This window comes from Cynara cardunculus (assembly GCF_001531365.2).
Source record: "Cynara cardunculus var. scolymus isolate 2C chromosome LG 8, CcrdV1, whole genome shotgun sequence".
NCBI lineage: Eukaryota > Viridiplantae > Streptophyta > Magnoliopsida > Asterales > Asteraceae > Cynara > Cynara cardunculus.
In genome coordinates, this window is record NC_037535.1 from 22,514,006 (window position 1) to 22,526,591 (window position 12,586).

The 12,586-nt window shown below is 34.7% G+C and overlaps 1 protein-coding gene across 1 annotated transcript; it reads right to left on the reverse strand.

Annotated features, from left to right (window-relative positions):
• Positions 1-2,306: 2,306 nt before the first annotated feature.
• LOC112516320 (kinesin-like protein KIN-14Q) lies at positions 2,307-7,178 on the reverse strand. Its single transcript, XM_025123333.1, has 17 exons — positions 7,082-7,178; positions 6,877-6,945; positions 6,689-6,769; positions 6,522-6,596; positions 6,185-6,435; positions 5,856-6,069; positions 5,707-5,783; positions 5,517-5,616; positions 5,318-5,416; positions 5,048-5,224; positions 4,696-4,981; positions 4,193-4,354; positions 3,896-4,111; positions 3,765-3,802; positions 3,524-3,687; positions 3,307-3,432; positions 2,307-3,229 (listed from the first exon to the last, which is right to left on the reverse strand). The coding sequence occupies exons 1-17, from the start codon at positions 7,176-7,178 to the stop codon at positions 2,447-2,449; spliced, it is 3,015 nt and encodes a 1,004-aa protein (XP_024979101.1). The 3' UTR covers positions 2,307-2,446.
• Positions 7,179-12,586: the final 5,408 nt, after the last annotated feature.

Consider the following 12,586-nt stretch of genomic DNA (forward strand, 5'->3'; position numbering starts at 1 on the left):
AAATTTTAATGAAACTGTTTCTTAATTTCTCTAAAATTAAAATAATGAAGATGGTAATATCCATGATTAACACCCTCCACAATAAAAATGGTTAATCAACCTCTCATAATTACAAAAAAATAAACAAAATAGAAAATTATGATTGGTTGAATGAGGTTTTCACGGTTTTTACAAATTGAGTGATTTTTATTTGAACCCACCTCTATATATATAGGGTTGGGTTCACGTGAGACCAAAGATTTTTCGTGAGACCCGTAAGACCAATTTATGTTTATTGATCAACTTTATAAGCTAATGATCTAAAGTTCCACGGTGACAATTTTGTGATTATTGAGAAGTCTCGTGACAAATTTGTGATTATGAATGTTTAGATTGTAGATCTAATCCAAGGGTTGAGAATTGGTCTTATGGGTCTCACGAAAAACCTTTGGTCTCACGTGAACCCAACCATATATGTATATATATAAACTTGGGATCATGTGAGACCAAAGGTTTTTCGTGAGACCCATAAGACCAATTTATGTTCATTGATCAACTTTATAAGTTAATGATCTAATGGTCTAAAGTTTCACGGTGACAATTTTGTGATTATTGAGAAGTCTCGTGACAATTTTGTGATTATGAATGTTATTGTAGATATAATCAAAGGGTTGAGAATTAGTCTTATGGGTCTCACGAAAAACCCTTAGTCTCACATGATCCCAAGTCTATATATAGGTGTAGGTTCAAACGAAAACACCTTCATTTTACGAAAAAATAATATAGTTGTATCTTCACACGTATTTCATATGTAAAACGTTCATGACTGTTTTTTTTTTACATACAAAATAGTCTTAAGTGTTTCACATATGAAATAATATAATTATATCTTTACACGTATTTCATATGTGAAACAATATATAAAAACTTGTTTGTAAATTTATGGGGTAAATATGAATTGTATGTAAGTATTGATTAGTTTATGATTTTTGAATAAGTTAATATAATTAATTAATATTCCAAAATATATAATGAATGTGGTTTGGCAAACTCTAACCAATCATTAAGCACTACCAACATGGATGATATAAAAATTGAAAGAGATGAACTAGAAGTCCATCATGGATTCATTAAGACAATGGTTTAAGATCTCCCACTTGCTTACAGTTTTGTTAGTTGCATCTTAAAATCAGATAAATAATTCCAAGATTATATTTATGACAACTACTATCAAATCATTTCTATCTCATTATCTTTTATTATAAAATTTATATTTTAAAACATTATTATAAACAAATCTTATGAAATATCGTAAAATACCAACTATCTCAGGATTTCAGTTCCAAACTTCAAGATTTGAATGGAACCCAGATCCTCCAAATCCCACAAACCAAATAGACTCTTAGTCGGTTTTGATTCGGTTCCCGACTTCTTGAGACCAAGACGAGCAAACATGTTTGAAGTTCGATCAATCGACTCGGAACCATTATGTCTTGAAAGTTTTGGTTTGTGGTTCCATTAAACAGGCCCAAGATTTTGGGCCTTATTAATCCATAGCAAACAAATTTTACATCAAGAGCTTTGTTCTTTTTCAACATCTTTCTAGTGTTTTTATACATTAATTTCGATCTCATACCAATAAAACTGAAGATCCAATTGTTACAAAAATTTCGATTTTATGGTTTCTAGAAGAGTGTTCATATGATATAACAAGTTATATCTCAATTTATTATCTATGTCGATATGATACGGTTTTTAGTAGTTTTGAGAAATCAATAATGTTTTTATTTTTGAATAAACTATAAATTTAAATATATCATACAAATTTGGAAAAAAAAGTTATATAGTATCAAATTTACTATTTAAAATTTTCGTTATTGTATAATTTATTTAATTCAATATTTTATTTATAATTTAATTTAGATTTAATAACGAAATATTTTATTTATCGTTTAATGATAAAACTTTTATAAAGATAATAATTAAATATTTTGTTATAAGTAATGGTTATCCTAATTATATTTTAAATTTTTTTATATTTAAAATGAGATGTAGATCCTATATTTGATTATATTTATCTATAGTTAGTTACACAATTTCAAAAATGAAGCTTTAATAAGTTATACTTACGTATAATTTACTTATGATCTTGAATTTTAAATAACATGAATCAATAAACAGTACTTTATAAATAAAGGGAAATGTTTTAAGAGTTTTTATCAAATACTTTATAATATAATATAGATTGATTTCTTGTTGGGTAAAGAAATGAATATGAAAACCAAGTGTTATTAGAATCATGAATTTAACATCAATTAAACCAAGTTTTCTTTTAAATCCACAATCAATCACATCCACACTGCAAATCTATCTACATTAATGTAATAAAAGTTAAATCCTTTTGTCAATCCTTCAGCAGAATGAAGAACCACCCCAGAAATGTATACATACACAGAAGGTGTCCTCTTTAAAGTCCTCCCTTCCCAATATTCCATCTTCTCTCCTTTTCCATATAGTTTTGTTGTTTTCCCCTTCTTCCATTGTTAACAACTCTATGAGCCATCCGCCCTCGGCTGCCAATCGACACCCTAACCCGCTCCACCGCTACATTTAAACCACCACCCACTCTTCGGATCTGTTGTGGCTGCTGCATCATGGGCGTTTTCATCTGGTTTTTCTTATGAAGGCTTCGTCTTAATGCACTCATCAGCTTCTTTCCTCCCCCATTGCTTCTTTTTGGACTATCTGTAGCTAATGGGGACTCCATATCCACATTCTCGTTATCGCCTTCGATTGATGGCAATGGGCACAATTTGGTTGAAACCGGTGGTGGTAGAGGGATCAAAGAGTTTCTTCGTGGTACGACTGATCTCACTGGAACTCTCTGTGTAGTGGTGGTGCATATAGAGGCTCTCCCGGTTCGTTTTGGAACTGTAAATGGTTCTGGCAAATACGGGTTGTTTTCTTTTTCTATGCAGTCATCGAGGTTGACCAGATCTCTTGCTGGCGGGAGGGGTGGCGGAAGGGTCTTGTAGGTGGTGGTGTTCTTTTCAACAAGTGGTGGTTGAACGATATTCGCTGGGTTGTCTTTGGTTTCTTCAAAGTTCTTCAAGAGTTTAGGTGCGAGTGGAGGTCTTGAACTTGGCTCGTCTTGCTGTTGTTGCCTCATTTGCTGTTCTGCAATCTTCGTGTCAACATGTTGGCGTGCGAGTTTTCTCTCCACCAGAAGTTGTGATTCCAATTCTTTAACCTGAAGAAACAAAAACCCGAATCAGCTTATGATCTCAATCTCATTCTTGATGATAAATAAACATCTATCTTGCATACCTTATCTTGCAGATTCTTGTTTTTCAATTCTCTCTCTTTTAACTTCATGTCTAGACCATGAAAGTTATCCTCCATTTTCTTGATTTGTAGATCTTTGCTCTTCATCTCATGCTTGTATCTCTCGGCCTAAGAAGACCATAAACAAAAAGAAAAACCATGAGGGTTCTATGATTCTATTCGATTCTCAAAGTATGCAAACGGTTAACATCAAGATTACCATTTGTTTGTATTTCAAAACTTCTGAGCTTTCGATCTGCTTCTTTGCAGGACCCAACTCTATTCCTCTAACTCTGCTTGCAAAGTTGAGGGAGCAAAGTGATTCGCTTAAATCGTTCTCATTGGGACTGATCTGCAAAAACATTAGAGTCTTGGAGTCTCCACCTAAAAACACCATTATCATCAGGCATTGTTCATATTAGATATTTCTAAAAGTAGAAACTTTATTCTTGAAGTACTACCTAAAGAATCTTGAAGCAAGTGAGTGAGCTTGGAGTTTCTGCAGAAACCATAAATAGAAACCGATTAATTAAGTTAAAAAACATTTTAGAGGTTGCATTGCAGTCTAAAAAACCTGAGAAATTTTCAGTACCTAAAAGGAATATGTGAGCTTTTCGTTGCTAAAGCAGATATAACATCTCCAAGTGCAGAAAGCGATCGGTTTATATTTTGGGTTTCTTTGAGTCTTTCCCCTTGTACTTCTGTCTTAGCTACCCTTTCGCTTCCTGCTAGATCAACGAGCCAAAGCTTGCTTCTTGTGCATTCTCCATTTACCAAATTCTCCCCCTTAACCATGACACAATGTATACTGCACACGAAAAGCTAACCGAATTCAAGATGGGTTCAACGAAAAAAAGTTGATCATGAAAAGAAAAGAAACAAGACTGACCAATGGGATCGGCTACTATGCTCATTAGCATTGGTTGACCCAACTGCCCTTGCATTACTGCCGGTTTTCAGAACTTCCCAAACTTCACTCATGTTGGTCACCTGTGACTCAACCAGGCCAGGAACATGGTGCAACCCTTCACCATCTTGTCTTATTTCAAGCCTACAAAAACAATGTTATGCTATTTAGAACCCCAATTGCTTACTGCGAGAATACATAGAACCCCATCAGATTACTCTACAAAAGATCCCTTAAGGAAAGAAAGAGGGTCCCCAACATATATTAAAGAGGAAGATGTAGAACTCTAACAAACCCCCTCTAATGGAGGCTAGATGCACAAAGATATCCTCAATGGCTCTAATACCATGGTGAGAATATGTGGAACCCCATCGGATTACTCCAAAAGGGGCTTCCAACATATATTAAAGAGAGTGTCCAAATCTAACCAATATGTGACTCTTAACATGGACACACACAACCAAGTGAAGGAACATCGGTCCTACCTCTTTGCAGCGACTCCTGGCTGTGAACTTGGAAGCAGTAAATCGCGTATTTGTTCATTGTAAACTTCCAAAACACTGACACATATTTCATACTGGACTTGATTCTTACGCTCATCAATCACACGAAACAACTCTTCAAGGGTCCTAAAGTTAACTCCTCGGTCTTCATCTGTGCCCTCCATAGTAAAAGTTTTCCCAGTCCCAGTTTGTCCATATGCAAATATGCACACATTGTATCCATCCAGGACCGAGGTTGCAAATGGGGATGTGTCCTCAAAAACATCAACTATAAAAATGTCGGTTAATAAACATCAAAACCGAAACTTGTTTCATATTGCTAGACGTTAGTTACCTTGGTTTGCTTGGGGACTAAAGACTGCATCGAACTTAAAGTTTCTTTTAAATGCTACATTTGATTTTACTCTAAGTTCACCATCCCTGGAAGCTTCAAAATCAAATGCCATTGAAGCTCCTTCAGCAATCTCTTCTGAGTTTAACGGCCTACACCGACAAAATACCCTAATATTCCCTACAAAACCGAAACCGATCATTATCATAAGTTGGATACAGTTTTCTTGACATATAACAGATCATATGCCAGAACTAGACTGAAAAATCTAACCTTTTAATTCTTGGATCTTGTTATAGAGCTCTTTCCTTTCTTTAGCTCCTTCACTGAATCTGATCTTAAGATCTTCATGTTGCTTAACATGTTCATCAACTATTGAGCGAAGAACACGAATTACTTTCATTCTTTAAAATTGAAAATTGAAGTGAACCAATAATATGGAGGATTAAAAGCAATAGAATGTAGAATTTACTTCTTGATTGAATGATAGAACTCATTTCATTCATATCAGCAGCACACTTTTTGTAAGCCTCTCCCTCTTCTAGTAGCTTGATTTGATCCATTTTCATTATCTGTTTCCAGAAATAATTTAGTACAAGATTTGTATCGAATTTGATCCACAACAATTCCTGTATAATAGCGAATAGGATAGTATTTGGTACCTTTAGTTTTCTTGACATATCTCTCAAGGATGAGAACCATTTACTCTTCTCCTTCACTTGACCTTCAACTGCAAAAGCTGCCAAAACAACAAAATGAAACGCTGCAAATTCGGAAATTTTGGCAAGCCACTTCGATAAAAGATTCATACCAAGTGATCCAACATGCATCGATTTTCTCATTAGCTCGTTTTGAAGTTCCCTTAAAGACTTCAAAGCCTCTTTACATTCTTTACTCTTGCGTTCGTTCTCCAACTTCATCATCTCCACTTCCCTCTTTGCTTTCATCAGTTCCTCCCTCTGATTCTCATAATCTTCTTGAGGCTCATCACACCCTTCACCTTCATCTTTATGGTCATCATTGTCCTGAACAAAATAGATAGAAAAGTTTTGTTAATTTAACTGAGTTGCCCTTTTAAATTCAAAAATCTAGAAAAATCTTTGATGCAGAAGTGGCAAAAAAGTGTGGAAAGATGATTACATCACATGGTGCCAATGGAAGGAGCTCAAATGAAGCTTCTGAATTATCAAGATCTTCTGTTGGATCAGTTTGAGTATGATTGTAATCCGTAATCTTGGGTCCCTCAGTAATACCATTTTCGAGAGAGAGCTCAATGGAGGATCGGTTTAATAACTTGGGCGAATCTTCGTGAGCCCGGTTAGGGATATCCGGTGATCCCGAGCATATAACTAAATCAGGTGATGTTAAAGAAAATCCGAGCTTGCAATGACCTAAAATCAAGAAAAAGAAGAAAAATATAGTGATCAAATTCATTTTGAATTTGAAAATTTTATTTGAAAGTGGGTAAATTTTGAACCTTTCTCCATAATCTCATAATCAAGAACATCTTCAGACCCAATTGCATCTGAGCTCGAATTTCTCCAAGAAATTTCTAGGTCAAGGAAACAAAAACCCTAATTAGTACGAAAGATTCACTTTCTTCCAAGATCCAATAAAAGAAGAATCCTTTATTCACATTCTCACCATCAAGAACATCATTTCCAATTGGATCCATACAATCTTTAGCCCTAGTTTCTTCTTGGAGTCGATTTCGCATAGAAATTTCTATTTCAAGAAACCAGTTAGACTAATTTAATTCAAAGTAGATTTCCCTTTTCTACGATTCAAGAAACCCAACAGCAAAAACTGAATCTTTATACACGTTTTCTCACCTTCAATCTTGTTAAAACACAGATCATAAGGATCAGTGGTTAAAGAGGTCTGAAAGCTCGCAACAGGATCTGACGATCAAAAAACCCAAACTCAGTACAAGAACACACAACCCTTAATCGAAAATCGAAATACAAAACTTCAGCAAACAACAATATCTTCAGCATCAATCTACAATGGCAGATGTAATGAAGGAAAAGCACATACAATGAGACCAGGTTTCGTGTTGATGTTGATGTTGCTGTTGCTGTTGCTGCCAAGGGACATCAGTCATTAGAAGTGGGTCAAAACGATCACCTTCCATTGATGAAAAGAGGGAAGATTTATTTGAAGTTTGAATCAAAAAAGGGTGGACTGCAGTTTTCTTGAAAAAAGAGAAAGTAGTGGGGAGGAATGGATGCTTTTTTCCCCAATCTTGTTGGTGTGTTTGAGATGCGATGATTTCGTTAGGACGTGATTTCACTTTTTGCCGTTATGCGTCGTGAGATACAGAAGAAGACCGTTGGGTATTTGAATTTTTAAAAATTTCAACCCGGTCGGATTTATAAACGGAAAATGGACATGCCATTTTTTGCCACATTTGGTAGAAATTATACTTATATGATTTATGTATTTATAGAGTTGGGTTATGGTGAAAATGAAGGTTATGGTAAAAAGATATGCTTATCCGGATGTACATTAGGATGAGATGCATCAAGATGTATCAGATCACTCTCCGTATTAAACGTGATTCATGAGTGAGGTTGAGATTAAATGTGAACAAAGGTTCAGATTTCTTCTTACGTTTCTTATTTTAACTCTTCTTTTCACACGATTCTTCGTCTGCACAGGGTTGGGTTCCGGTGAGAAGAAAAGTTATGATGAGAAACGTAAGAAAAGATCTCCTACCTCAGGTCAATCCTAATTGAATGTTAATACTAATGAGGTGCACCAAGATGCACCAGGTCAATTCTCTTCTAAAATGCAATTCATATGTGAGCATGAGATTAAAAGTGATCAAAGGTTCAGATATCTTCTTACAGTTCTCATCGAAACTTTCCTTCTCATACAATCCTTCGCCATATACTATATATGTGTATATCTTACATATTTACCCACTTTTATACATGTTGGGTCACCTATTGCTTTGATGATGACCCACCGACATGTCCCACTATCCTATCAACACTTAGTAGTTGTTGATTTCTTTGTATATTGGTTTATTGGTACATAATTGAAACCCTTGACAAAATCGAAGACTAACTGATATGAAGACAGAAGATCACCGATGCGGTATTGTAGATCAACTGTATAAATTACACACCAAGACTCCAAAGTAGCTGATTTGAAGATTGAAGATGTTTTGAAGCTACTAGCCGATTGAAAGAAAATCTTCATGCACCGAGATTAGTAAATAGTTGTTTGAAGCTACTAATCCATTCAAATAAGATCTCCCTACAAACTAACTATATCTCTGCAAAACTTGTACTAGATAAATACATTCCTTATCAGTAGGTTTGTCTCTACATGTACAGTGTTGTGTGCATGCAACATACGATGAAAATGATATATCAACTATGGTCAAGTCAACTATTGCCTCCTTATCTTAAGGTGACAAGTGTTTTCATGCATTTAATGCATGAATGTAGTATAAAAAACAGAGTGCATCTCCCATGCAAACCACGCTTCCCTGGAAAAAAAAAATTCTAAGTGCATTCTCAATGCAATCAGATCTCTTCCATTACTCTCCTACGTGTGAAGAAAAACTCAGTGTTCTTCATTTCCTTATAAGTACTTTATGTGTTATTCTTGTAAGTTCTTATTTGTGTAAGATTGTTTATGTAAGGTTATACTTTCCTTCTTTCACAACAATATGTATTGTATCTTTGTGTGTTAATTCTTGATATATATCAATATGAATTAAAAAAAGTTGAAAAAATTTGTGTAATTGTATTCAACTCCCCTTCTACAATTACTTTCTGTTTATTGTCATTCATTCAGGACCAACAATATGATATATATTGAGTGGTTGTTTTGAATATGAAGTTATACTACATAGATTTGGAAAGCTGGTAGGAGATGGTTCCTTTGTAGCCTAAAATCATGGCAAGATATGATTCGTTCATTGTTATCTAGATCTTTTTCTATATGTATTTTTGGTCTTCTACATGCATATCGAGCACAATCGTAGGTAAATGATGTCGAGCACTGGTGGATTATAAATAGGGGTGCTCAAAAACCCGACCAACCCGATCAACCCAACCCAACCCAATGTGAAATAACCCAACCCGAAGCAACCCGATGTCTAATCGAGTTGTAAAATTGTCAAACCGTAGGTATTGGGTTGATATTGGGTTAGTATTATTTGAACCCAACCCAACCCGATGAACCCGATGAACTCGATATTCTTTTATTTCTTGGATTTAATATGATTGTTGAATTTCTATTAATATATACATTAGACAATTACACTATCATGTATGTTTTTCATATACACATATTTTCAATCTATTCATATCTATATATAACTCATTCAGTAACTGTGAACATAGATATGTAAATTGAGAAAATTAACTGAATGTGATATACGTAAGAAATATGAATAAGTTGTATCAAATAGTTGATGATGAAAAATAAATTATGAGTAGAGAAATAACATATTAAAGGTTAGAAGAATATTTTAATATACCAAAGTATCAACCCGACCAACCCGACTAACCCGACTAACCCGACCAACCCGTACGGGTTGGGTTGGGTTGGGTTGCACTTTGGTTTGGGTTGTGTTGGGCTAAGATTTTTCCAAACCGCAAGCATTAGGTTGGGTTGTTCAAATGTCCTCAACCCGATCAACCCAACCCATGAGCACCCCTAATTATAAAGGTCAACGTACAAAGCAAACAAATTGATGTGAATAAAAGAAATTATTGTTGACTTTTAAAGAATATGGTCGAGTTATAATAATAATAGATGATATGATAACAGAAGAATAGTTTCAAATTTAATAAGTGTTATTTTAATTTGTTGCATAATAAATATTGATTGTTTACATTGTCATTATATATTGTTGAATTTTGTGGTCCTAAACACACTTAAGGGAGTCCATCGACTTGGTTTTGGCAACCAGAAGTCGTATCTACAAGTCTGTAGGCTTGCGTTCAACAACCCACACTCGTTTGTAGAAGCCAGAGGGAAGTGTGGTAACTCCAAGTACATGCTTGCGAGTTGGGTCTTGCTAGTTGCGGAACTAGACAACTCGTATGTGGTCATTTTGGTACAAAGCAAATTGCAACTGATAACTTGTTGTAGCGTGTCACACTAAACGGGATAAGTAAAAAAAGTCGTGCTCGTTTGTGTTTGGAGAACACAACGTATATTTGGTGTCTCCCTCTCTCTATTTTTTGAAGTAGTCAGTATTTGAGCTTCTATTTTCTCCATTGTTACTGGTTGATAATCATATGTTGTAATTACTACTTTTTTGTTTATGTAAACCAGCTCATGTTCGATGTGTCGGCATACACGATTTGCTACTTATCTGTTTATGTTTATGCATTTTTTGTGTGTAAAAATAGGAATATACTTTAATTTTCATTTGTTTTAACATCAATTTTCACCCATTTTTTTCGATTTCAACTGATTTGACTATCAAATTATCATACAACATAATTTTAAAATTACCATAAATTATTATCCATAAATGAAAATTAAAACATGTTTTTTTAATTAACCTGGATATCAAACCCGCTATGCGAGCCGACTAATCCCAGGACGACCACATGCTTTGCAGATAGCACAGAGTCACCACATTTGAACCTCCGTGGCCACAAGGAGATTTTTATTCCTTATTGGATTTCAACATGTGACTTTCTGGTACCTCTGATCTTTGGAGCCAAGCTCAAACCAATCAGACACCACCCTTGTGGTTGGAAATTAAAATATGTTGTTGATTTGTAAAAAATGATATGTTTCTTTTTTTGGTTACGTTGTTATTATATGCATTTAGTTCTTGAAAGAAAATGAATCACGACATGATGTATATGTTTGACCTAAAACAAGCAAGTAGGGTCGTGATTATATTCTTCTTTCTTTCTCATATCAGTTTTTGAGGTGAAATAGATGATTTGACGTCAAATCTTCGATTTAGAGGAGGGTGAAAGTTCCGTATAAATCTGATTAAGGTGTTGTCGTGTGATCAGCCAGATTGACGAACAAGAGAAATTTAATACCTATTAGAGAATACCGACAAAAACCAAAGATCAAATAAGATCTTCGACCAACACGTTTGGCCAACAACAGCCAATTAAATCTTTTCTTCATGGTTGTATTAGAATCGCATAAAACTTCGTTATAATGTTTATATTTTATCATTATTAAAAAAAACATTTTAGATGCTAAATAAATCATCTGATAAAACCCTCTCGTAAAAGTATTTTAACAATACTTTGGCTGATATATTTGATCAATAACGAAACATTTCCAATAATTATATCACAAATCAAAAGTTTCATGTGACGTTTGATTCGTTGCAATCTAATGGAATTTGAAAGAATTGGAATGTCGTTCATCCATATGATTTATTATAAGGAATTTGAATTCCATTTATGACGAAATGTAAATTCTTTATGTTATAAATTATTTCATCCCATCTTCTAAGAAAAACTATTATATTATTGTATTTACTCCGTTCCCTTCTATCCCACCACGATAGTTGTCACCACCACTGTCGCCCCCCCACTTGCATCGTTGACGTTGCTGCCACTACCGTCAATACCAATGTCGCCTTTATCATCACTGTCCCATCGTCATCGTCATCACCACCGCCACTCCTGCCACCACCAATATTATATTCAATAAACCCAACGGCCAGGTTCAAAAAAAAAAATACAGATTCCATCTCTGTTTTTGCTAATCAAACATACTTAAATTTCATTCCAATTTTTTCATATTTCAATTCCTTTAACATGTTCCAATTCCGACAAATTCAAACGCCACCTCAATTTCATACAAAATAAACACATTTTGGTTTTAAAACAATAAAAAAATCTACAATAAACAACAAATATACTCTCATTTTATTTCTAATTACTTGGTTATCTGACCTTTTTTATTAACTTGGATGTCAAACCCGGTATGTGAACCGACTAATCCCAGAACGACCATCTGTTTTGCCTGTAGCACGAAGTCACCATGTTTGAACCTCCGTGGCCACAAGAGGATTTTATTACTCTATGGATTTGAACATGAGATATCCAGACACTTTTAACTCTTAGAAGACAAACTCAAACCAATCAAAAATCGTCCAACTTTCAAAACCCTATTCTGAAAATAATATTCGGAAAATATACCAAAACTTAATAACCATTTTTAAAATTCAACAATTTAATCAAAAATATATTTTAGAAGTAAAAAACAAATTGCAGTGTGGTTTCATTTTCCGATCTTTAAGTCGACGACGACGTTCCATTAATACCAAAAGCGAAGGACGGTGTGCAGTTTTTCCACGGTCAATATCCACCGTAAACAACCTGCTTCCCACGGCACACTTTCTCTTCTTCCCCTATAAAATCCCACTTTCGCCACCCACCATTACCATTTACCCATCACCATGATAACAACATCCAAGATTCCAAACCCAAGATTCGTAATGGAGGTTGCTCCGCCGCGTTTTATCACCGTCGTTAGGCGGCCGCTCACCGTGGTTCTTCCCACCATCAACGAAGATAAGAGATCGCTTGA